This window comes from Molothrus aeneus, chromosome 23 (genome assembly GCF_037042795.1).
Source record: "Molothrus aeneus isolate 106 chromosome 23, BPBGC_Maene_1.0, whole genome shotgun sequence".
NCBI classification, from domain to species: Eukaryota; Metazoa; Chordata; class Aves; order Passeriformes; family Icteridae; genus Molothrus; species Molothrus aeneus.
In genome coordinates, this window is record NC_089668.1 from 4,051,506 (window position 1) to 4,077,991 (window position 26,486).

General features: G+C 49.6%; 1 protein-coding gene across 2 annotated transcripts; it reads right to left on the reverse strand.

Annotated features, from left to right (window-relative positions):
• Positions 1–298: 298 nt before the first annotated feature.
• FHL3 (four and a half LIM domains 3) lies at positions 299–26,338 on the reverse strand. 2 transcript variants are annotated; one of them, XM_066564721.1, is made up of 6 exons: positions 26,230–26,338; positions 4,779–4,960; positions 4,526–4,700; positions 3,736–3,905; positions 3,388–3,574; positions 299–2,224 (listed from the first exon to the last, which is right to left on the reverse strand). In XM_066564721.1, exons 2-6 carry the CDS (start codon positions 4,932–4,934, stop codon positions 2,073–2,075), a joined length of 840 nt encoding a protein of 279 aa, XP_066420818.1. In that variant the 5' UTR covers positions 4,935–4,960; positions 26,230–26,338; the 3' UTR covers positions 299–2,072. The 2 variants fall into 2 exon arrangements, with proteins under 2 accessions (XP_066420818.1, XP_066420817.1); XM_066564720.1 differs by having other exon boundaries at positions 4,779–4,963; positions 26,230–26,337.
• Positions 26,339–26,486: the final 148 nt, after the last annotated feature.

Genomic DNA, 26,486 nt, shown 5'->3' on the forward strand with positions numbered 1-26,486 from the left:
ACATCCTGCTGGGGCCTGTCCTGCAGAACTGCCTGCCTGGACAGACAGCAGGCACGGACAGATGGACACCCCCAGCCCCAGGAGGGCACTGCAGTCACCCAGCAGGAGGAGGGAGATGCTGTTGCTGTGTCACACCCACAACCACAAGGCTGATGGTGCTTTGGGAAGGCAGGCACGAGCACTATGGAGGTTGCCTGTCCCCAGAATGGGATCAGGGGTGAGGCAAGGCTGAGCAGAGCCCAGCACCCACTCAGCACTCTGCCCTGTGCCTGCTGTTCAAGAGACACAGAAGAGAAAGTGTCACGAAAACTGTTTATTGTATAAAGCTGTAGGAAATACAGAGGACGCTGAGGTTTAGGACAATTCCTTCTGGAGATGGCTCCAAGCTCCTCTCATAATAGCAAACACACAAACTCTGATTTGCTGTCATCAAAGCTTCCAAACAAGGATTCAACAAGGATCTGAACACAGAGTAATAACACTTCAACATGCATAATATTTTCTGTTCCTAAGTGAAGCCCGGGTGGGGGGCTAGCCCCTTTATCCTGTAGTTGTGTACAAAATGATGGATATTCATGACAAATGAGTACAAAAGGGAAAACACCCACAAGAACAGGTTTTCAGAAAAGCATGTGGCTGACTAAGCAGGGAAGCAGGGTTGGCAAAAGTGTCCCAGGGAGACAGAAGCAGAAAGATGTAGAGACAAGGCAGGCATGAGCATCCCACTGGGAGGGGCCTCAGGCCAGGGCCAGCTCAGCCATCGGGCAGGGATTGCTCAAGGCCTCGTGTGAGTCTGGGATGGCTCAAGACACCCTGTTTTGCAGTTGGGGCCAACTGGGACCTGGGCAATGCAAAGTCATCCCCCCTCCCCACCCCCAGGTGCCATCTTTGCTTTGCTTCTTGTTTGGGACCCAGGGGAGGATGAGCATGGCTGGAAGGAGCCACCACTCCCTGCCTACCACTGGGGACACAGGCAGCCCTGGAGGAGCAGGTTGTGGACATCCTGCTGCCCCCTCTGCTGCTCTCTGTGCTGCAGCCCTGTGCTCCTGCAGACCCTCCCGGCAGCTGCTAATCACAGGCACAGACTGTGGGCAATTCTCCCTTCCCTGAATTAATTATCTCTGGTGCTCCCAGTGCTGCTGGCAGCTGGGCTCTGATAGCAATGCCTATCCCATGGATTCTCATGAGAGGGATGGAGAAGGAATAAAGCCCTGAGTGCTCTCAGCCTTCAGCATGCCCTTCTCTAGGCTCTGCCAGATGCACCTGAGCATCAGCAGGCCAGCACTCCCAGCTCCAGCTCAGCCACCCCAGCCATGGGAGGTCACAGGACAGGTGGATGGCAATGGGGTAGGTGTGGGTGGGCTGAATGCCCCGTACCTACAAGTGACTTGAACTCCTCATTCACAGCTAAGAGAGCACTGCCATGGAGGTGCTGAGCAAAGGGTCTGGCCTGCAAAGAGTGAGGTGCGACAGAATTCCAGAGGTGGATCCCATCTGACAAGATGTATGCTCTTCTCCTGGCCACACTCCAGCCTGGTTCCCCAAACCTCTAGAACAGAAGACAGTGCCCTTCATGCCCGGGCCAGCTGTGCATATGGGAAGGCTGTGCAAAGCCAGCATGGCCAACCTGCATGGCCCCAAGACACTGCCTTGTGTCACCTAGAGCGAGGGAAGCACGTGGAGAAAGAAGGGAGGGCAGTGCCAAGGGGTGAATACATCTGCCAGCACACAGATCCAGCAGCCCAGGGCCAAAGCCACTCCTGCCCTTTGCCCAGCTGGGGGCCTGGGCTTGTGCCTGGTTAGACTGGAAGCAAAAAAGAAAGAGTAAATAATTGGGGGGGGGGGGGTCTCAAAGCTCCTTTTTCAGCTTTATTTAGCTTTGACTGCACAGAGCCATAGCACAGCATACTCTAGCCTTCAGGGAGGGGGCACAGGAGCCCCCTGAACACACCACAGCTCAGGGTCAGCCCCCATCTCCTGTGCCTCGTGCTCTGCCCCCGCAGTGCTGCTGGGAACGTGGCACAAAGGAGAGCAGAGGGAGGCCCTGGCCCGCCGTGCCCGCCCTCGGGGGCTCACAGGTCGCTGCTGCAGTCACGGCACAGGATCTGGTCGTTGTCAGGGATGAAGCCCTTCCCCACCAGCGAGGTGCTGCAGCGCGCGCAGTTGAAGCAGTTGTGGTGCCAGTGACGGTCCTCGAAGGAGACGTATTTGCCACCACCAAACCCTGTGGGAGGGACAGAGGGCAGGGTCAGAGGCTCTGGGGAAACTGGGATGAGCTTCCTGAACAGACTGATCATCTCCAGGTCAGGTCTTCACACGTGGCACTGGTGGTGGCACACAAAACACAGCCCAGGAGCAAATAATGTGATCTCCACTCTGGTGGGGGAAAAGCACTAAAACTGTTTCAGAGCAGACTTTGCAGGGTTGACACATTGGGACCAGAATCACTATTTTCTCCCCTAGGAGGAGCTGGGACAGGAGCTGCATCATCACAGTGGATGAAGTCAGACAGAACTTATCAAACATGAAAAGTTTTGGTTTGGCACCAAAACCATGCACATGCCACATGGGTGTGTGTCCACTGTGATGTGTGAGAGCCAGGCACCCAAAGGGAGATCTGTGTGCCCAGCTGCCCTTCAGAGAGACCCACACTCAGCCCTGCATGGTCTGTAGCAGGATTCCTCACAACGGCTGGAAGCTCTGCCTAAGGGGCTGCTGGCAGCTCAAACCCTGGAACTTCTCCAGAGGTTTAATCAAATCCTGGGAAGAGCCACCCTGCCACCAGCTCAGGCCAGGCTCCTGCAGAGGCTCCACAGGAGTTTCCTTTCTCTGCTGGCAGTTGTTGGACTGCTGAGCTGTGACCCTCTTCTCCCCAGGGCTGAAACAAACTGATAAGGACCAGAGGGGAAGTGGGTGCCTGGGAGCTGTCCTCAGCCATAATCATCCTCTGAGTCACCAGCTGATTCACAGCTTCTCCTGCCTTCCCAGCAGCAAGAACCTGGGAGTTGCAGGGGGGAAGGTCAAATGGGGGAGGGCAAAAAGGAAGCCAGACTCTCTTAGGGGGTTCTGCAGAAGATGATCCCTTACTTCCCCTGCCTTAGGCAGGTACAGCAGCTCCAGACTCCCCTGCACCAGGTGCTGCTCTAGGCTTTCCCTGTCTGTGAACAACCTTTTCACAGGATATGGTCATCAGTATCAAAAAAGGCAAGCTAGAGACATGAAATCATGCTTTGAGAGGTCACTTTGGAGTCTTTACCCGTGGGTAGAGGGAATTCCTCCCACAGGACACAGCTCACCACTGTGAGAGATGCAGACAAAGGGACAGAAGTAACCCCAGGACCACTGCATCACCCCTGCAGGGGCTCCTCAGAGAGCTGTTCTGCTCACCTGTGATGGGCTTTGTGCAGGCACTGCACTTCTTGGCATAGAGGTTCCCAAAGCACTTGATGCAGTACGGGTTGTCATCCTGGGAGGTGAACTGCTGCCCAGCCAAGGGGGTCTTGCAGCCCGTGCAGACAAAGCACTCCTTGTGCCAGGGCTCATCCCGGTAGGTCACTCCTCCCTTGGTGAGGGTCTGCAGGAAGAGAGCACGTGCTGGTGACACACAGGCAAAGGGAAACAGCCCAGCCGGGGTGCTGGCACCTGAACCCTCCTCTGACAGGGCTCAGGCAGGAGCAGGGAGCTCCCTGTCCCTGCAGCAGAGCTGGGGGCTCTGGGCTCTCAGGCCACACGTACCTTTTTGCAGCGAGTGCAGCGAGGAGCGAACTTGCTCTCATAACAGGGGACACAGTAATAATCCTTCTTGTCTGGGATGAAGGACCGGGACCCAATGGGCTGCTGGCAGCTGCTGCATATGAAGCAATGCTCATGCCAGGTCTGTCCATTGTACTCCAGCTTACGGGAGCCTGCAAAGAGAGCCCTGCAGTGACACAAGGGAGCAACACACACACACACAGACACACACACAGAGGGACAGGGGGCTGGGCAGGATGAGCTGTGCTCCTGCACACCTGGCTCTATGTTCCCCTCCCTGTGGCAGTTCAGGACATGGAGATGGAGAGGGGCTTCATGCCCACAGCACAGCCACAAGGGGAGGGCTGCAGGAACACGTCCCCAGCGCTGGAACAAAGGCCATGGCAGAGATGCCTGACGTAACCTACATCTGAAGATGGTGCTAAAATAGCCAGGTAAAGACACACACGCCTTTGCCTCAGGCCTTCTCCAGAGACACACATCTTCAGTCATTCTGTCTCTTCTTGTTAGCACACAGCAGAAAATGCCCAGGAAACCCTTTGTTATCTCCTCCTTCAGTCACTTCCCGTGAAAAAGGGGAACAGACAGATGGGGCTACTGTGGTGATCACAGCTTGTCCAGCAGTGCTGTCTTGCTGGACAAACAAAGGACAGGAGGGCAGGAAAACAGAGACCCAACTCTCTTCCATGCTGCTCTCATGCTGGACCTGCAGCCCCAGCTGACACCAAGGGACCAGAAACAGACTGCAATGCCCAAGTCCAGCTGCTCCTACCTGGCATGACAGTCTTCTCACAGGCGATACATTTGGAGGAGAACTCGCTGCAGTAGCAGTCGTTGCACAGCAGCTCCTTGCCCTGGCAGGTGAAGGGCTCGTCGGCCAGGGAGCGGTCGCAGCGGAAGCAACGGAAGCAGTGCTCGTGGTAATGGCGGTCCTCGTAGTACAGCTCCTGGGAGTACAGCCAGCATGAGCAGGGGAGCAAAGGCCTTGGGAGCTGGCCCTGCTTGTCTGCAGGGCCTCTACTCACCCTGCAGTCGTGGCCGATCAGCTCCTTGCACTCGTCGCAGGTGTTGGCGAAGTGCGCGTCGTAGCAGGGGATGCAGTAGGGGCCATTGTCCATCTGGATGTACTTGCGCCCATACAGGGACTCCTTGCAGTTGTCACAGTCGAAGCACTCTGTCATGGTGCCGGTCTGAGGCCCTCCTTCACCTGCTGAGATCAGGGAGGTGTGGCTCAGCATCAGCTTAGGCTGTCTGAGATGTCCCTGTGCAACCCTGCCAGCTCCTGAGCCCCTGCACTGAGCCAAGAGCTGCTGTTGGCACAGGGGCCAGACCCACGCTGTGCTCCTGCTCTGGGGCTGCATGCACTTCCCTAAGAGCCTGCACACATCAGGGCCTTCAGGCTTCTTCTCCAGTTCACAGCTGGAGAACTTTGGCACCACTCAGAAAACCTGGACATGTCAGCATGCAGCTAAGCTTTGCTACCATCCTGGGAAGTGAAGTGTAAAATAAAAAGAGAGAAATTTCCTGCATGAAAAGTTTTGGTTTGACACCAAAACCATGCACATGCCACGTGGTTTTGTGTCCACTGTGATGTGTGAGAGCCAGGCACCCAAAGGGAGATCTGTGTGCCCAGCTGCCCTTCAGAGACCCACACTCAGCCCTGCATGGTCTGTAGCAGGATTCCTCACAATGGCTGGAAGCTCTGCCTGAGGGGCTGCTGGCAGCTCAAACCCTGGAACTTCTCCAGAGGTTAAAAGCAGCAGCTCCATGGGGAAGCAGGAATTGGGCACTCTGCTCTGTGCCTTGGCTGTGGAGCCTTGTCCCAGCAAACTGTTCTGCATGTGTTGTTCCAACTATAAACACTCTCCAGGGAGAAGCTACAGGGGCAGATGGGTGTTCCACAAGCACCTGTTGGGGCTTGGCATGAAGGAGACCTGACATCTCTCCTTGCTGCTTATCTCCCTCACAGACAACAGGTTTGTGGAACTACTTTGCTCTCTTTGGAGCTTTAACTCCAGAACAAGACTATCTTCCTCCTGGTTAGTTCAGCCTGGTTATTCCTAAACACGGAGTTTTCCACTTGCAAAATCACACCCTTCTTCAACCCGGTTGCTGTCAAGTGTAGACAAGCCCATTGAATTACAAGGGAGCTGTCAGCTGCAGAGCACCTCCACTGCAGAGTTTTTCACAAACCCACTCACTTCACAACGAGCAATTACAGCTCAATCTGCAGTTAAGCATTTAATGGTCAGGGAGCTCCCTCCCAGCGCCTGCACCCCCTCCCCACAGCCAGCTGTAGGTTGGGAGGCAGCCTCCAGGGCAGGAGCTGATCCAGACAGCTCTGACTCACAGCCCAGAGCTCCCCAGGGCTATTCTTGGCCAAGCCACACAGCTCCCAGCTGTTGTCAAGCCTGGTATGTGCCGATAGGACTGATGGAGAATAAATCCAGTGCTCCCACATGGCTACGTGACCAAGTGAGGAGGAACAAAGTTCCTTTTCAGACACTGGTCACCAGCTGCCACCCAGGCCATGCCCGCTCTGTGCCCTCCAGCGTGGCAGCCCAGCGTGTGTGGCTGTGCCTGTGGGAGCAGCTCCACAGCCTGGCCCTGCCAGCAGCACGGGCTGGGGCCAGTGCTCCACCAAACCTCCCCTAAAGCTCCAACCAGCAGCTCTGTGCCTGCAGAACAAGGCAATGCCCAGTCTGTTACTGGCACAGGGCAGTGCCCAGTCTGTTACTGGCACAGGGCAGTGCCCAGTCTGTTACTGGCACAAGGCAATGCCCAGTCTGTTACTGGCACAGGGCAGTGCCCAGTCTGTTACTGGCACAGGGCAGTGCCCAGTCTGTTACTGGCACAAGGCAATGCCCAGTCTGTTACTGGCACAGGGCAGTGCCCAGTCTGTTACTGGCACAAGGCAGTGCCCAGTCTGTTACTGGCACAGGGCAATGCCAGGTCTGTTACTGGCACAGGGCAGTGCCAGGTCTGTTATGGCACAGGGCAGTGCCCAGTCTGTTACTGGCACAAGGCAGTGCCCAGTCTGTTACTGGCACAGGGCAGTGCCCAGTCTGTTATGGCACAAGGCAATGCCCAGTCTGTTACTGGCACAGGGCAATGCCCAGTCTGTTACTGGGTACAGTGCAGTGCCCAGTCTGTTACTGGCACAAGGCAATGCCCAGTCTGTTACTGGCACAGGGCAATGCCAGGTCTGTTACTGGCACAGGGCAATGCCAGGTCTGTTACTGGCACAGGGCAGTGCCCAGTCTGTTATGGCACAGGGCAGGCATGTGGTGGTTTGGTTCAGGGTGCTGAACTGCACCTTGTGCTGGCCCCCCCAGTGTCCCTCCCCTCTGGGGCACCCCCGAGGTGCTCCCCTGCCTGGGCAGCAGCTCCCCTGACCCCCACACAGCTCCTGGCTGCTTCTCACCCACTGCTGCCCTCTCTGCCACCCCACTTGCCTTTGCTCCCTGAAGCTACCTGGGACCTTTCTCTCTGGCAAAGAATGAAATGAAATTTCCATTTCTCCTCCTCCCCTGTCCCAGCCCTGGTGAAAGGAACTTTCCAAGGTGTGTCTGTACTAAGAGGACCTGTAATGAGCACTCTTGCTCATTAGAGACTAAGGCACTGCCAGAGCAGGGAACTTCCATGTTTCTCAATGGGCTGCACTTTAGCTCTGTGGTCCAGTAATACAAGCTCAGAGGACATCAGAAAGCACAAAGGAAGAAAAAAACAACCTGAATGACAAAAGCTGGGATTTTACCAGTGATGAGGAAGAAGCCTCCTGAGCACCACTACCCTGACCCTGATGCTGTCAGAAGAGGAAGTGAAAAACAAGCCCCTCCAGGAATGATATAAAGGCAGTGGGACACTTTGAGCAGTTTTCCCCCAAATCTGTGTTCCTGCTGCACACTGGGAGCTGAGTGCTGCTCCCCAGGCTGGGGGTGCAGCAGAGCCAGGCCCAGGAGCCCCACGTGGCCAAGGCTGCACACGGGAACAGACTTTGTGCTGCCTTTTCAACAGAACAAGAACAGGCCCAGGAAGTTTGCTCAGGGTTATTTGTGTTAGATAAGCTGTTTGCTCCCTTTGTTCTGCTCTCAGATGCAGAGCTGGGCAGGGGTGTAGAAGCCTGGGCAGCACCAAAGCAAACGCAGCATCTTCGTCCCTGAGATGTGGTGCTGTGAGACCGGGAAGAGGAAGGTGAGACAAAAGAAATGGAGTAAAAGAAATAGGAGAAAAGCCCACAATTCTTACTGTGATTGTAATGATGAACCTGGGAATTGCCTCCCTTATGAAGGACAGAGAGTTTTAAAATGCATTAAACCCCCCTTTAATCGAGGCTCAGACACAGAAAGTACAATACAGGCAATGCTCTGCCTGTGCTCATCCTCTGCACCACCCTGTAAACATCAGCTGTGTGTGGAGTGTGCTGGGCTGATGGCAGGAACGCCTTCCAATGCTAACCAAGGTGTTGCCCTGTAATGATGGGATTGCAGCTGTAAATAGAGTGTTTGTGCATTGCCAGATGGCTCTGGTCTGGGGGGACAAGGCTTGCTGAAGCAGGAACCTTGTACAGGGCGGTGGTGGAGCTGGATGTGGGATATTGCTCAGCTGTCTCACTAGCTGTTGGGAGGGCAAAAATAAACACAGATATATGCCTGCCAGCTGCCTCCTCTTTCCCTGGAGTTCCCTGAAAGATGTAGTTGTGCTCCTGGAGCAAAGGAAGTTCAGTTTTTCTCCTGTGCCCATGAACAAACAGCTTTAGGAACAAGAGCTTCACTCACAAACAATATTCAAAGTGCTCCACGATGCAAATCTGATCAGTCTGAAGCAGAGCTCAGAATAGCCTCGTGTATGGAAAAGGTCAGCAATTTGTCAAGGAAGCACAGCAAAGTCCACTTTCTAATTAGAGAGTAACATGCACCCAACACCACCCTGGTGTCATTGTCCCAAGCCATGGCTTAGCAACAGCCCCAGGAGATCACTGCATTAATTTTAGCACCAATAGACCAGGGATTTGTTATGCAAAGGAGGCAATACAGACAGAGTAGGGCCTGATCCACACAATCACTGAAGAGTTTAACTGGCTTTTTGAGATGGTTTCTCCTACAATGAACTCCTTGGGTGTGGAGTCTTGTGTGTGTGGTGAACCTGTAACCCCACATAACTTCACACCAGTTTGTTGTTTGTTGTCAGCTCACAACCAGCTGCTCCACAGAGTCACCCTAGAGTAATCCACGGGGCTATTCCTAGGGAAACACTTCATCTTTCCAGGACACAGGAAAAGACCTGCCTTTGACTGTCTGTCAGGTCCCTGCCTATTCTCACCTCCCCGGCTGGCTGAGCACACACAAATATAAGCAATTGCAGTTCACACCTAAACAGACACACAGAGAGAAAGCACCACCTCACTGGGACAGGCAAGTATTCCCCATGTAAGGATGAAACCCTGCAGGGACATGGCTTTGAAAGACAGTCCCCAAAGCACTCCAAGGTCAGCAGAGGAGAAGAACACTTTTTGTTCCTGCTAGCTTTCCAGAACCATTATGGGTCCTGGAATCTGCATGAAATTGTTTCTGCTTGCTGCCGACCCTAAAAGGCAAACCAGCTGCTTGCTCTGAGGAGCAGCTCCAGCCCCTCTGTTATGCTGGGAGTGCTTTCATTCCACGTTTCCTGACACCACTTCTGGGCATCTGCACAGGGTCACTGTGCACCCTGGCCCCAGGCCAGCCCAGGTTCCTGGGGGCAGGGGTGCTCTGGGGGTTTCTCCACGCTTCTCATGCCTACCTGTGCCCTGCCACTCTGCTCCCAAACCCACCAGCACTGCTGCAGCCCTGGAGCGTCCCCAGGCCTGTCAGAGGAGAGCCTGAGGCAGCTGGGGAGAGGTCCCAGAGTGCCCCAGCCTGCGTGGGGCACCCCTGGGAGCAGAGTTGCATCAGAGCTTCACCCTCCTGCTTGCAGCACCAGTGAGTCACTTCCTGCCCTCAGCTCTGGCCTCCAAGCTGCCTTCCAGCCTCAGCCTTCCCCAGAACAGCTCTGAAATCTTAGGTAGGAAGGGCTCCAGCATGGCAAGGAGGAGATCTTTGAAGGGACCATCAGGACAGCCACAGGCATCACACAGCAGCTTCCCCATCACCAGCAGAGCCAGAGGATGCTGCAGCTCATTTCTCCAACACACAGGGAAAGTTTGGTTCTTACAGTCAGCCTCAGAGGCAGCAGATAAGCAGATCAGCTGGGTGTATGGCCACATCCTTCCTGCACTGTGACCGTGTTCACAAGGGTTTTAGGATGAGGGAAGGGAGGATCTGACTCCATGTTTCACAAGGTTTGATTTATTATTTTATGATATATATTATATTAAAACTATACTAAAAGAATAGAAGAAAGGATTTCATCAGAAGGCTAGCTAAGAGTAGAAAAAGAAGGAATTAATAACAAAGGCTTGTGGCTTGGACAGAGTCTGAGCCAGCTGGGCTGTGATTGGCCATTAATTAGAAACAACCACATGAGACCAATCACAGATCCTTCTGTTGCATTCCACAGCAGCAGATAACCATTGTTTACATTTGGTTTTTGAGGCTTCTCAGGAGAAAAAAAATCTTAAGGAAAGGATTTTTCATAAAAGATGTGTGTGACACTCCACCACTGGGGTGTTGTGCCATGCATGTGCACACACCAGGCTCTGCTGAGCAAGCTGTGCCTCAGCCTTTCCCCAAGCATGGGCAGGACACCCTCCTGCCCAGAGCTGTCATGGGCTGCTCCAGGCTGTGCAACAGATTGAGTAAAACGGCTGGCAGCACTCTAAAGAAACACCTTGCATTTCAAATAAAATAACTTGCTGTCAGCAAGGTAAGCAGCTTCCTGAAAATGCCCACAACTTGGTGAGGAAAAGGCAGCAGAATCCGTTAAAACTGAAGTAGCAGAATCTGATAAACCACAAGACCTAAACTGTTGCATGACTTTAATTCAGTCTTGGAATGACAAAATAAGGGTTTCCCATTGTTCAGGGTAGATCTTTGAGTTGCCCCATCCAAAGAACAAAGCCGTATCACAGACTGCTCCTGGCAGCTCTGCACATAGATAAAGGACAGTGCCAAAACCACACCTATCCCATAAATGTCTGATTGTACTCTTAAACAGAATACAATCAGCAAGAAAATCACACCTGCCTCCAGCCCCCAGCCTGCCCGGGGGTGCCTGCAGGAAACTGTGACAGAGACATCACACCTGGTCCAAGGTGAGCACGGGCAAGCTGCCACCACTGCTGTGCTGGGCTCCTGAGGTACCAGCAGCACAGGCAGAGGCACAGGAGACAATTCAGCCCTAATTCAGCCCTTGCTCTGGACTTACTTTCTTTAAGGAAAGTTAATTCTGCCAAGGTCTGAGAAAGAAGCTGAAGAGTCCCTACTATGCAACCATAGAACTCTGCCAAGGGAAAAAAAGAGGGAATGATTTCAGAGTTAAAAATTTATTACTAAACATCTGTAGGGGTTAACTAACTATTTTAGGTTCTGAACAAAATCTTGGTCTTTCAGAGGTGTAGCTAACAGCAGTAAAACTATTTGGGAACACGCAGAGCAGGCAGCCTATGTCATTCTGCTGACATTAAATTGGAATGTTTGCTCAAGAGATCAACTGTTAATCTTATTCAAAATGAGCACAAAGTAAGCAAATTCTGTGCACTCAACAGGAAGTCAGGAATTGAAGTCATTTGGGCACTTTGGACCCATAACATTCAAACAGACCATTAACAGATGGAAGAAGTCTGAGAGCAGAGGAGCAAGATAGGAACACTCCAGAAACTTCTGGCCAGCTCTGTCAGGCAGTTCAGAAACCCACGGCCTAAAACCATGCCAGGAGAGGTTCTGGCTTGTCTCTGAGGAGGCTGCAGAGAAAAGAGAGACTCCTTGTGACAGGTACTACCTTTGGTGCCACGTGCCAGTGACAAGCAGGGGACACGGGCAGCCAGGCACAGCCACCACTGAGGCAGGGGTTGGCTGAGGGCAGCAGCTGCACACATGGTCACAGTGGCCATAAGAGGAAGAAAGGTGCTGAAGCCAAGTTTCAGGGAATGTGACTGATCACAGGAGCTTTGGTGTGATCGGAGGAGCAGGAGCTGCAGTCCAGGGAAAGGGCTGCTCCTGCCAGTTCTCAAAAAGGAGCAAGGGACAGGTGTGCAATTACTCTCAACAAGCACGTTGTGAGCATGCTACAATCTAGCATTGAGAGTTTAATTTTGAATTGGTTTATACCCCTGTAACCCACAGCCATATCAATTCCTCATTGCTTGTCCAACTCAACAATCTGAGGATTCCTGGCAATCCTGTTTTCAAGATCTCTTTGCCCCACAAAATAAAGGTCATATGCAGTACAACAGAATTCAAACATGCAAGCGTGACAGGAAATGACTAACTGCACACTGAGGCCAATGTACCTTCATCTTGGATCAGCTCAGCACACAAGAATCTTGCAACTCAAACAGACATCATAGCCTATATGCAGAAAAAATAATCTGGCTGCTCCAGTTGCCAGTTCTTGGGGCCTGTGCATCTCAATGTAGATATTACTGCAGAATAATGTAATTCCGCTCTATTTCCCTGAAGTTCTCTCACAACTGAATCCTTACACTGTAGTTTGTTCTTTTCCTTCCCTTAGAGACAGCTGCTTTTTAAATTGAGGGTGAAGCCATTCTTATTTCTGAGTTGATACATAATGTTAGTCAGTACTTACAAAGCTTTTTGCAGTCCTTAACAAAAGATCCTTACGAGATTTCACCTCTGTTTTGCCCAAAAAGGCAATCAAGGGACTGCCCCAAGCACTGGACACAGCCCTAGTGATGGTGTTTTTAGCTCGTGTCCTGAAAACCAACCTGTACAATTGGAACCCACTCCCTATTCCCTGTGTCCCCAGCAAGCCTGAAAGCTCTTTGCCTGATCAAGGCTCTGCTCAGCTTCATGTTTCTTTTCAATAAACAAAGCAACTTTGACTTCCAGTAGCAGGAAAAGACACATATCCCAGACATGCTTTATTTAATGCACGCCTATTACTTAAAGGGCAAAGTGAATTTTTTCACCAAATTTGGTCAAAATACTCCCTGTTCCGATTTGATTCTTTGCCTCCCAAACACAAAGATTTGCAGTTGGTTTCTTGCATATAAGCAGACTGATGGAGAGAGGTACTGTGCATCTGAGCCATGGCAGTTTTGTGCATTTTGGGGCTCTCCAAAATCAGCAGAGGGAAGAGAAAGGCAGGAAGGTGACGTGAGACGCTGCAGTGACACTTGTGCGCTCTCTCTGCCACAGATCCCCGAGGGCCTCCCCACCTGTGCTGGCTCTTGGCCCAAGGAACACGGCCACTCTCCCTATAAAGTGCTTTTTACAGCTGCTGGTGTCCCTTGCGAGCAAAGGCAATGCCAGCCCTGCAGCACCAAGCATGCGAGCAGCTTCTAAATCTGGGGGAGGACTGAGTCCTGGCAAAAGACAAATTGTCTCATGTTACCACCCCGGGAACGGCTTGGCTTGATGGTTCTCCGAAACAAAACCGAGGATCATTTGTTGCCAGGGAGATGCTGCGTGTGCCAGCTGCAGCCCTCCCAACAGGGCAGCGCTCCCAAGGGCAGCACAGCCGAGGAAAGGGGACACAAAGGGGACAGATGGGATGGCTGAGAGGGGAAGGGAACACCTTCCAGCCACTGCCTTGCCAGGGTAAAAGTGAAACGAGTTCCCTTCTGTGGCTGAAGACTTCTCTGCCAGGTGATCCGGCCAGCACGTGTCATTTACTTTCATGATACAGAGGTGGTTATCTTCAAACCATTCTCACTGACACCTTTAAAATGACTCTTAAGTACTATAAAATTTAAATAATAGAAGCCATCAGTTGCAATTGTCACGTATTTCGCATAACACCTTTACAAAATAACTCCTTGCAAGTACTAAAAGGAAAATTGCAAGATGTAACATGCGCTCCTGTTTCTGGGCAGAAATAGTCTTTGGTGGCACCCATGAAAGGGAAAACTGTGCCACATCCAAAAGACTATGTGGAAAAGCTATTTTAAGGGACACAAATGCCCACAAAATGTAGGAATGCCTTCGTATCATGCAGCTACCACATGGAGTTTCCAGCCCCATGCTCCTGCCCACTGGACGTGTCTGTGTCAGAACTGGAGCTGCTGCTGGCAGGCAGCTCAGTAAACATGTGCACTGACTGTGCCTAAAAACTCAGAAAGAGAGGAAAAGCTGTTCCTTTACAGAAAAAAAATCCGACATGAACAGAAAAGTAAAACATTAAGAGTCCCTGATCCAGGTCCATGGCTCCTTTACAGAGCCTCATTCTCTAATTCCCATCTGAGATTTACAAGGAATCCTACATGAAGCACATCTCCCACAGGTTAAAAAGGATCAGAAAGACCAAAATTTTCACTAAGAGAGGCTCCTCTCTTGGCAACTTTCAGCTGAAGACCAAGAAGAGCTGCTGTCTCAGCAGATATGGAGCAATGCGCATTTCTTTGCTGCAGGGAAGGTGTTCCACACTCCTTGATGCTGATGTGCACTCTGACTATTGGGAAAAAGCTCCCAAAGCTGTTCACATGCTCAAGCAGCCTGAGGATCACGAGCTCCACTGCAATGCCAACACCCCTCCCTCTGTTCTGGAGCTGATCAGAACAAAAGTGCTCCATTTGCAAGCTGTTTGTCCCAAACCGGCAAACCCTGGAAATAAAAGCTCAGCCCAGTTCTGTTACCTTGCATTGCTGACAGCGATGGAGCAGCAGGAACCCAGGTGTGCAGGGTGCCCCTCTAGCCTCACCTCACAGTCAGGTACAGCAGGTGCCACCAGCCAGACACTCTCAGGAGTAAATCATCACTTCACCAGCAAACACCCAAGTGCTTGTCCAGCAACAAAAGCACTCATATCATAAACCAAGGGTGACATCAGCACACGGATTGTATTTCCTACACGGGTTTAAATGTCATTACTTGTGACTAGAAATTGGACACTAGCAATAAGTTACTCTAAATTTTCACAAGAGACACGATTCCAGTTTTGTATAGACGAATTTCACTTCCAAAGCCTTTCTATCACTCAACGTCATGATGACAGAAAAAAAAAAAGAGAAGAAGCAAAACTCCTAACATAAAGTGAAAAACTCATGAACATCATTATCAGCCTGATTTACCAAGTCAGGTGCTAACAAAGTGAGCAGCAGAACCTGGATTGTCACTTGAAAGGGTCACTGTGGCTCAAACAGCCTGATCTACTCATTGTTCAAGGTCTCTGCATTGCCCTCTTTCATTTTTATTCAAAGTTCTGCTCTACATCTTCTAAAATTAAAACTCCAAGCTATCAAGGACCTGAAGGCATTATTTCATCATCCTGTAGTTATTGCTGTTTCACGTGGCATGAAGCACAACACAATCTGTGCACCTTCACCAACCTGACATGCAGTTGTGATTTCCCACACTCAGCTCTGGACTCTCCAAAAGCAACACATCCAACACTTCTGCACATGCACATTGGGCCAGATTTAATCTTTCTGTGAGTTATATGGTGTTTGCATAGGGTTGTGAAATAGCAGAAATAAAACTTTTCTTGGCTGAGATAGATGCAAAACACGCTGTGCACTTTTTGCTTTTAATGACTTGGTGAGTTCCACTACCAGTCTGTGTATTCCAGAATGTTCTGAGTTAGGCACTCAGCAATTTTCTTGATGTCAACAGTTCAGTGAGTTAAAGGGAGCCACTGAAATGCCTTCAGATTTAGATGCTGCCTTTTCTTTTTGAAAATGTGCCAAGGAAAGAGGAAGATGAGAATAAATAATCCAAATTTAAGGACACAAACTAAAGATTTACCTGGGAAGCAGTTAGTTATTGATTCTTTGATACCAGTGACACAAACATATGTGATGATCCAGTGCAAGATCATTAATGCAGAAAGTCCTCAGTTTCCAGAGCTGCCATCCCACACCTCTCATTGGATTGTGGCTTCCTCAATTCCCTAACAGCTGTCAGCAGCAAAAACATTATTTACCCTTGTAATACCCACAGGTCAGGGAGTAATGCTATCTCCCTCCTGGGATTTGCACCTCAGAGAGTTCTGGCACTAGGCATGGCCTGTAGAACTAAAAATGGAACCAAGATCCAAGTTCCATCTTCCTTCCCCTTTGGAGATGCAGCACATATCCCTGTCAGTGGAAACTGTGACCCCCACCAGCGTGGGGTACAGACCTGCACCTACAGATTGCACAACCCTGACTCTGTGAGGAGCAGGAGAAAAGGCAGGAGGAGAAGGAAGACAGGGACATGGTCTTGAAGGTGCTTTCCAACCCTGTAACAGAGAGACGGAGTGCTGTGCTGTTACAGAGCACAGCTAATCCAGAGTCATCTCCCAACCAACACCGTGCCTCTGCTAGCTGCTCCTGCTATTTGAACCTGGGGGTTTAGCAGTGAGCAGGCTGAGCTGGCAGGCAGAACTGGGACAGGGCAGCACCAGGAAGTTATGCACCAGTTCAAAATGGGTTCGTTTTTAAGAAAGGAAAAATCCACATTTGCCTCAAATGAGGGAATTCCAAGGTGAGGTCAAAAATCAGGAGTTCAGGGTGGTTCTGGGGCTTATGATGCTGCCAAATGCAGTCCTTGCACTCAGGGACAGCTTAGGACCCATTATTTCTTTGTTGTCTTCCCATCCTGAGCAATATCCAGAAACAATGAGGTGTGGACCTCAGAGAGGAATTTTTGTCTTCAACTGTGCTGAAGGTTTGGCCTTTCAGATACATGTTCTATATGATTCCCTTTCTTTTGCTTCATTAGAAGAACTACAAAAAGACATTTTCCACAAGAAGCCTGAGTGCACATGCAGGTTGTGTATGATCTGCAGCCACACAGCCCTGAACCACAACAGAAATTACCTCTGACACTCTCACATGAAGGAAATCTTGTGGGCTTGGATCATTTAAGAAATAAGGTTGCTTTACAGCTACAGGAACAACACATAGCCAGAATGCATTATAAATGAGTAAGATACAGGCTAAAAAAGAACTGCTAATTGCTTTTACAATTTGTATTTTATATTAAAAAACTTCCTTAAGACCTTAAGAGGCAGAGCTGAGCCTAGAAAGGATTTTTATGGCTAAACCTGAAAGCAGGGACCTAGAACAGAACTAGTCCATTACATTTCAAACCTTGATCCTGGGTTCTGCCTCAAGCAGCTGGGATTATTTTTTCCAGTTAAGCAAATTCCTGTTTCTAAAATCCACTCTGGTATTTAAATAAATTTGGAGAAGATGCTGAGTAGCCACTCTGATTCACAGATAACAAGGTCAGAACTGCATTGTTTGATGGATTTCTAAGAGAACACTTGAAATTTGGGCAAACAAATTTAAAATATCAAGGTCATATTTACATTCCAGGGTAATAATTAAATACTTAATATCTTGTGGTTCCACTATTTTAGGTTTTTCTACACACCAAAATATTTAGTCATGTGAAAACCATCTGTAGCAGCTGGAAGACATTCATTTGGCCTGCCAAGATTAATTAGTTTAAAAAATACATAAATAAAGTGTTCATTTTATTTCCACAAAGCTGTTGCTTTTGGTTCTCTTAGGGTGCTGGTGATTAATGCTTATGGAAGGTTCTCAAAAAGAGAACCTTCCATATCAGATGCCAGTTTCACAATATCTGTTAAGTAAAACAAGGCCTGTGTTTAGGTTAATGCTCTTCTGGATTAAGCCAAGTCATTATTCACAGCAATACAAAAACTAGCTTGCAAACACTTCAATCCCTATTTTTAGTCTTTCCTCTCTCAAATCCACAATGCTGAAATCTGCTTTTAAAAATTAATGAAAAGAAATTTCTGTTCAGGACTGGGGTTCAGATACTGCGTTTAAGAATTACAAACCTAAGTCTCCAAGCATGTCTTTTCTCTGCAAGAAGTTCCTGCATAATCTTCAGAGAGCTTTTCAAAGTCAAGTAAACAAGACACCCAGCTGAAACTGTAAAAACGGTTGAATTTGGCTTAGTGTCCATAGGGATCACTTCTCTGGCCAACAGCTTGCAAAGGGTTATTTCTTGGCTCATCATTTTTGTTTTGCTGGAAGATGTTGAGGTTTTAGTGAAGTTTCTGCAGAGCATGCAGCAGCATTCAACATTTTTTGCTCAGCTAATGAGTTAAGTCATCACAGCCCTCCAATGGCTTGAAGATTATGGGTGTAGGAAAAGGGAATGCTCAGAGAGGGGAACTTTTGAGCAGTCACCACTAAACTGCGGTTAAAACAGACACCAATGACTCTATTCAGCTCCCAAACCTCAGACAGTTTCCATTTTCTCAATAACAAAGCATTTTTGTGGAATGAGGTAACAGCTTCCATCTGCCAGGTCGACATCTCCACTAAGATTTCTCAAGAGTGTGGCTGACGAGGGCTGGCCAGCAGAGCCAGAGGCAGGAGAGTCCCTTTAGCCTGGGCAACACAGGGACAAACTGCCATGGGACAGACACGCACAGGAGCCTCTGTGGCACCATCACAAACTCTCCTGGGAGTCTGAGTCACAAGCAGCCTGGAGCAAGCTCCACACACTGCACAGCTGAAGAGTCAAAAGGTGGGGAAAAGGGTTGAGACTTGTCACTATGGATGGCCAGGGACAGGCAGGAGGGAGCAGAACGGGTGCCACAGGTCCAACAGCCCATCGTGGGTGGGTCATGAGCAGAAAGAGTGTGATTTAGGAGCAAAATCAGGCACACACTGCCAGATGCACAGTGCAAAGGGCAGGGCAGACATCCTGCTCCCTGAGGACAGCACTGCCCCTGGGACTGGCCACTCAAGCTGCCATACACCCCCCCACACCTGAAATGCCAAATATCTGAGGCAGAGCAGTTACAGCCTAAGAATAAAGCCTGGGAGAGGGTTTGGTTTTGTTCTTTCCTCATTTCTTGAATTTGGCAGCCTATATTTTGACCTCTCAGTTCCAAGGATGCTGAGCACCCAATCATTCTTCTGATTTCAGACAAAGCCAGCTCAGTTCTTCTGAAAAGCAGACCTTCATTTAGATCCAGATGAAGATTCCAGCTCCTGCCAGGACCCCCTCATCTGACTCTTGTCTCCCTGTGAATGGTCACTGAGCTCCCTTGCAATTTTGAGACTCTCAGCTCCAGGTTCAACTCCCCCCCATCTGGTTCTCCCATCTAAAGCAAGGCAATTTTCCAGTTGGTTTTCTGATGGCCTTTGCATTCCTGTAACACTTCCTCCTGAAGTTTAGAAAATATTAACACTAACCTCCTCACTTTCTGGTGTAATTCCAGCTGTGTGCCCACATGGATACCTGGTGAGTGGCACCTTCCTTCCTGGCCAAAGCATTTCCCAAGCCCATTTTCTTCCTATGAGGAATGCTGCTGTCAAATGTCAAAAACCCACACTGCTAATACTAGCCTTCCACAAGGTCAGCCAGAGAGGACTTCCATCAAGGATGAGCTTTGCTGGAGAAGGCTCCCTGGGGATTATCAGAATAGTACAGTCAAGCCCAGATGGCCACAATGTGCTGAGCACATTTCCCGCAAACACAGCGGCGAGGCAGAGGCCTCTACAAATCAAAGTCCACCCTGATTTCTGCCATCTGCTGAGCACTGAGGGCCAGGCTGAGGCCTTTGGGAAAGGTCAGGATAGTCTTACAGGCTCTCAAGATATTGCTTTTGTTCTCACTATTTGCTTCTCAATTCCTTCGTTAGAAGATACTGATCTCTCTGTAAGGCAGTTACTTGGAGCCAAGGCTTTAGATATTATTGCAAAACATATGCTTAAAAGAGACTGGAAATTATGCTGGCAGTGTTACAGAGGGGAGCAAAGCACAGCTTTGGGTCAAAACAAACAAAAAAAAAAGTAAGCTAGTAAGCAATTCCCATGCAATAGTTTAGGAGAGCCAGCAAAAGCTTCTTCTAGAAAGAAAACAATGCTGTGAGAACGAAGCTAACGAGAGCTGGCTCTTGGAAAAATAAAACAGCTAGTAATGAGCCAAAAGCACATATCCAAGAGAATCTTTCTGGGAAACCGACCCAAGCCTTTATGCTGGAAAGCCCTGAGGGACTAGGGACCTTGAGGCTAAAAGCTGGCAAATTACTTCATCAGTTAAGGTTGGTCCCAATGTTTCCTACTGTGTAAAAATAATTTGTTTTAGCCTACAGGTCTCTACAGAGCACTGGGTAAATTCAGGCTATTTTCTTTGGGAAGGGAAACGGAGTGCCTGGCAGAACCCTGCCCAGTGGGATATTTTCAGGGGTTTCCCACCATCACTGACAGCCCTCCAGCCCAAAGCTGGCCCAGCACACTCAGGCCTTGGTGAATGAATTCTGCTGAATTCCCTGGGAGCTGCTGTAGTGCACTGGGCACCACATGCCCATTACTGAGGTGGGAACATCCCCTGAGCTGTCAATGATTACAGCAACATGATGAACATGCCTCTGTAAAACCACCTTCTGGAGGCTCATTCACCCACGATGGATGCACTCAGGACAATGATCCTGATATATCTCGTTTTCCAGAGCGATAAGGAGGAGACTTTGTTCTCTCTCTCTCTCTGAGATTAGTTCACGCACCCACCATTAGATCTAGGTGCTGATACAGAGTGGCAAAGGTAGGGTCTGTCTTTGCAGCCCCTGGTTCATTGCCAGTCCAGCTCCCCAGCCACAGCACCATCCCAAGAGCACAAGACAATGAACGTGTGCTCCTGCTCCAGCCTGGCTTCTGCGTCAGCACAGAAAATCCCCGCATTGGCAGGGGATGTCAAGGTGCTGTCTAATGACTTTCTTTCTCTTCCAACTGCTCTGATTCACGTTGCCATCTTCCTTGCAACTGACCTAAATAACATGTTCAGGCAGCACTGGAAGTGTTTCCATCTCATACTGCAATAACAGCGAGATCTTTGCATCTGGGAAGGGAATTTCACAGGGAAGTCGCACCGCAGGTGAATTAACAGCGTCCTTCTCAAGAAAGGAACAGAAGCTCCCTCTCTTATCCCATCAGGGAGACTTCCTGGCTGCAGGAGAACAAAGGTTGCCCAGGAGCAGGGAAAACACACACCAAGTCTGTGCCCAAACCCCAGCAGATCTGAACAATGTGGGCAGATTACTCAGTTACCTCATTTCCAGGTGTGCTGTCAGCATGAGCCACGACTGGCTTGGAATTAAAGAGGCAAAACTGTTCCTAGATCTGGACTTAGTCTGCATAATTTATGGTAATTATTGCTCAGTAGCCATTAATCCTTTAATGCCATATCACACACTCAGCCCTCAGTTCTCTCTAACTTTTTGGTGATCACAGACCATTCCACTGCAGAAGGGGCTGAAGGACAGGATGTAGAACCACACTGGATCCAGAGCCAAAGGTCTCAGGAAGGGAAAAGCAAAGAAATCCACTGTAGAAGGACTCCAGTGGGTCAGCCCTCTCCAGACACACAGTGAGGATGTGTGCTGGTAACATACAGCACTTGGAGCAGCCTTAATCCCAAACAATTACAGACCTCTCCAGCTCCTCACTACAGCACCAGCTGTACCTCAGGTGTCCAACAGCACACAGGAATACAGGGGCAATCCCACCCCTGTCACTCACTCCACCGTGATATTCCCCCAATCTCATTCTTCTCTTTACTGTAAGCTGGGGCATTTCCAAAAGTAAATATCCATGTAAATTCCATGTAAATATCTCCATTCCTTCCAACCCTTAGCAGACTACAGATCTGTGTTACCTTGCAGCAGTGACCCTCACAGGCTGTGTGCTGAGGAGCTGAAAATGTCAATTAAAAATGCATTTATTGCCAACATGAAAGAGGACTGTGGGAAAATACAGAAGAGTATTCTGAAGCTGCATGCCCTGCCACAGCACGTCCAGCTTTCAGCTGAGGCAGTGCTCACCTGGGCTGGTGACACCTTGCAAGGCAGGCACTAGAGCCTCAGCAGCCTAGCAGATGCCTTTCTCATTCTGAAGATACACATGAATACAGATACAGTTCCCCCTTTGCAATAGAAAGGAAGTTATACTTGATCCATACCAACTCTTTTTCAGGTAATTGAGCTTCAAAACTTAAGCAGAAAAGCTGCCAGCAAAACTTGTGCCTCTTTGTGCTACAGTTAGTTCGTAACAACTATTCTGAATGTGTTATCTCTAGTTTTTATTAGCTCATATTTACTTTGGCTGCACATCCAAGCAGTCATTTAAACAGGGTGAGAGAGGGAAATCTTGGACTTGCAACAATGGCCAAGCAGTTTAATCTACCACTGGGGACAAAGACTTGACTCCTATTGGCGTGGAGTGCTGGCAGGGTCGAGTGTAACATGTGCTGGAGGAAGCACTAGGGAAGCAGATCTCTGACTGTTCAAACAACACCAAGCATTTCCTTGAGCTATTCAGAGTTCTCTTTGCCCCTCCTGTGTGGAGAAAACAGCTCCAGCTGTCCAGTCACCTGCGCTGGCTTCTCCGCTCACTGCATTCATGACACCGGGGGCCGCCAAGAGCTCCAGGTTCGATGCAGCACATTCCTCATTCCTCACAGCTCAGATGTTCAAAGCTAAGTTAGGAAGCAAGTCAAGATCATGTCCTTGGCATCAGCACCAAGTTGGTGCTGGAAGATAATTTATATTCCTGAGCAGGACTGGCACTGGGCAGATTGGTCATAAACATCAACAAACTGTTGCTCCAGCCATGACACCAAACAGAAGAGTCTATTAATATATTTTTTTTTTATTTTGTATTTGGGAAGTTCAAAATACTTCACATAAAAGAACTCTGCAGTTTGCAAGTGGGAGACGATCTACAGTAACATATTCAGAGGCAAATAAAAAATGAAATGTATTAATATTAACAATCAGATGACCATAGGCCAAATCAAGTCAAAGTGAGACTACACTAAGAACAAGAATGTAAATTTCAGGACTTTTATTCCATTGCTCTTTGGATCTTGTGTTAAGACGTTACTGAATAATTCTAATTATTAATTTAGCCCTCATGAACGTGTCCTTCTGATTCCTCCCAGAGTAATATTATTCTCTTGGTGGGCCCCTAAGAGTAAGGGCAGAATAATTTGTTAAAATTGTTCTCCATTTAACAAGTATCTGCAGACAAAGTGGTCAGTTCTACTGGGGTGAAACACAGGAAGGTGGAAGCCATGTGGCATTCTTCAATTTCCCCTTTCCTTTCACAATCAGACCCTTGATATTTTCTTCAACAGGAAAACTGACATTCCCCTTCCATGTAAACTGCTGACAATTGTATTTTACACCTGGTAAAACCAGAGCAAAACGGAAGGAAGAGAAGAAACAAAGACCAAGGACTTTTCTCAGCAACTACATCTCCACAGAATGAAGTATTTTCCTTTTCCCACCTCAGAGCAGACAGAGCCCAGTAAACACAGCCCAGCCTTGGTGGGAAACGCCCCCTCCTCGCTGCTGAGTGGCTGCAGGACAGTGCCCACGGCAGCAGCTTCCCAGAGAGCAGCCAAAAAACCAAACCAGCCCGTGCAGCTTGGCTCTTCTGCCACAACCTCACTTTAAAAGTGACCCTGAAGCTCCTGGTAGTAATAATTTGAAGATTAAATACTACTGATAAAGCTTCTCTGCCCCCTAACAATCGGTCTTCTCCCTTTCCTAGATACAGCTGGTATTGAGGGTTACAGCTATCCCCTCCTTTTGAAAAAAAACCCACCTGAGTAAAATGCTTAAATTGATTTTGATGAAGTTCTCTCTGAATTTTTCCAGTTTGGCCATAGAAATTGCGCCTATTTCAGCAGAAGCAAAGTCCCCTAAGGAATGAGCCACTTGCACTCTGAGCAGATCTGCAAACATCACTGGCAGCACCTCCCTGCCAGAGCACCTGGGCATGAACAGCACATCTCAACCAGGGATACTGAACACCAGAGGAGAAATGATTCCTTATTGAGCAGTTAAAAGGAATTATGGAGCTGTTTGTCCTGATAAGAGGTTTGGCTTTTATTCAGAGCAGCCAGACCCCAGGTTTCTGGGTAACTTCTTTATCACAGAAAAGGTGAAGCAGACAACAAGGTTTTAACTCCTGTTTCTCTCCTGAGGTTGCTGCAGCAACTGTGGCTCATCAAGCACAGCCTCATGTAAGCTACAGGCAGCAAAAATCCTACAGACATCAATGAGGATGCACCACCATGAAAATCTTGTGCATCAGTGCTGCAATTACCATAAAAGTCCTTTTTAAGGGAGAGGGTGTTGGAAACACTTTGGGTATTGAGAGTAATCAATTTTTTCCACCTTTCTGCTGGCATTTCAAACACCAGCCAACCGTGTAACAGCAGAAACTCAGCTGCAATTAGGAACACAGCAGAAAGCACCTTACCTCATCAGGCAAGCAATAGAGCAAGCAAGTCCTGGCTGGGAACAGAACACAGTGCTTCCAAAGTTGGTGCACTGGGGATTTTGGTAACCTGCCTGCAGGGAAGTTTTTTCTGGCTCCATCAGTTAAGAGTTCACCTCAGTCTTGAAGCTGCTATGTCCAAAGCCAAAAAAGAACATGGCTAAACTCATACCCCTCAGAAATCAACTGACAACCAGTGCATACTGCCTACAGTCATTCAAGACTGGTGCACTACAGACAAAAACCCATGATGACACCAGCCAGGAAAGAGACTCCTGCTTTTCCTCCCAGAACAGGATGACCTGGGAAAGGTGAGCAATCCTACTGCCAGCTGTGTTCTGGGACAGCAGGGCTGTTCCAGCACCTGATCCAGAAGAAACCACAGTGCAAACCAGGAGCTGAGCTGAGGGAAATGTGCTGCAGGAACAGCAGCCACCTCCTGTCCTCCCAAAGGCTGGGGAACCACAGTGACCCTCAGCACCCCGCTCACCTCTCAGCCCTTCAGATGCTGTTCTGCAGGCAGGAGAAGAGCACAGATTTTACCCTAAGAGGCATCTCAAAAAATCCAAGACAGAAGCTGAGATCACGGAACAGTTCCCAGGGCCTCCTGCTAGGGAATTCTGGCTGTTTCCAAACACTGCCCTGCCTTCAGTGTGTCCCAGCACTCCCTATGCACAGGTTTATGGAGTTCACGCTCCAAAACATACCTTTTGTTGTAGAGCATCTGCTATAATTAGTGCCCACAACTAACCATATCACCTATATTTTTGTCTCCTGTGCTATGCCACCATTTTAAAAAGCGTGCAAAATTACAGACCAAGCTGGGTAAGAATAAAACTACTGCTGACAATTCTGTGCCTCAAAGGAAGTGGTCAGCAAGAAGAGCAAGGGAACAATACAGTCTCCATGTTAGGAAAAGGAAAGAGGATGGCACAAAATAAGATAGGAGAAATGTCAGACTTCCTCTTTCCTTTTTGCCTATCATGAAGTTAAACCACATATTGACAAAGGAAATCAGGGAAAAAAGGCAGCTTCAACACCTGGGCAGCTAGGAGAGCCACAGATTTCTAATGCTTGGTAGGGGAGTCAGAAAAGTAAAAGGAACGTCCCTACACTCCTCCCTACAAGTCTGTGCTGCCACCAGGATGCTGCATGCACCAGAGCTTCGCCCTTTCCGCTGCTCCTAGAAATAGGTTTTCCACTTTGGAAAGATTCCTTTATCATTTTCAAAACTGGGAAACAATGAACAGAGCAAGTTCAGATTTAAGCAAAGAGACCTCAGTATCAAATCCTGCCCCGTTAAGATCCATAACCCTGGCACATGCCATCCGTTTGCGCTGCAAGCCTGTGGAGAGAAATTCCTCCCACCACGCTTCACCCAGGCTAACTGGAAAAGTTTATCCAACATCCCCATGAGTTCTCATTAAAGTGTCAGTGGTTAAGGTAACCACAAGTACAGAGCTGGAAACGGATAAAGAAAACAGTAAAAAGTTACCTGTAAGAGAACAAAATCTGAAACATAACTGTGTTGAAGAAAAACAAAATTGCAAAGATCCTGAGCTATTTTTTAATGTGAGATCCAAACTGTGACTTCCAAGTCTTTGTCTAGCATACACACACAAAGCAAGGCTTACAGTCCTCTCCCATAGCTACCCTGGGATTCTCTGGAAAAACAGAAATCACTCCAGATGTGCTGAAATTTTTCCTGTGCTACATTTGAGCATTTGGTTATGGTTTACTCCCGGGTCTGCTGGTCGGATAAAGTCTCAGCACTCTCTTCATAAAGCACTGATCAAGCCCTCAACTTCTGGCGAAGGGGCACGGCCCAAAGGCTGCGGTTTTCTCCTTGCGGAAAGCGGTGTGTGCATCGTGCTGCCGGACCGAGCTCTCCGGCAAGCCACGACCCTGTCCCGCCACCGTGACCCCGGCAGGGTTCCGGGGGATGCCGGGACCCCAGACGGCACCGGGGGCACGGTGCCTTCTCTTCAGCCCGCCGGGGCACCCCCGCCACCGCCCGTCCCGCCCGGGGCAGCGGAGCCACAGCGCAGCCACAGCGGGCAGCGCTTCCCGCCCCGGCCCGATCTGATCTGACCTGACCTAACCTGACCCGGCCCGGCCCGACCCACCTGCTCGGCGTCCCGGGGCCGCGCTGCCGCTCTCGGTGCCCCGGCGCTGGGCAGACCCGGCTCAGCTCGGCGCTGCTCCTCAGCCGCGAGCGCGGAGCCCGGCCCGGGGCGGGGCCGGGGGCGGCCCGGGGCCGGTGCCCGCCCAGCACGGCGCTCGGGCGGCGGGAGGCGCTGCGCCGCCGCCAGCAGCGGGGGCAGGGGGCCGGTCCCGCCGCGATGCTCCCCGTGCGGCCGCAGCGGGATGAGCCCCGTCCCGA

Coding starts and splice junctions, on each gene's coding strand:
- FHL3 (XM_066564721.1), bottom strand. CDS start 4,934: ATGACAGAGTGCTTCGACTGTGACAACTGCAAGGAGTCCCTGTATGGG. Junction 3,906..4,525: donor TGAGAAGACTGTCATGCCAG/GTAGGAGCAGCT, acceptor CTCTCTTTGCAG/GCTCCCGTAAGCTGGAGTAC. Junction 2,225..3,387: donor CTGCACAAAGCCCATCACAG/GTGAGCAGAACA, acceptor TCCCTCCCACAG/GGTTTGGTGGTGGCAAATAC.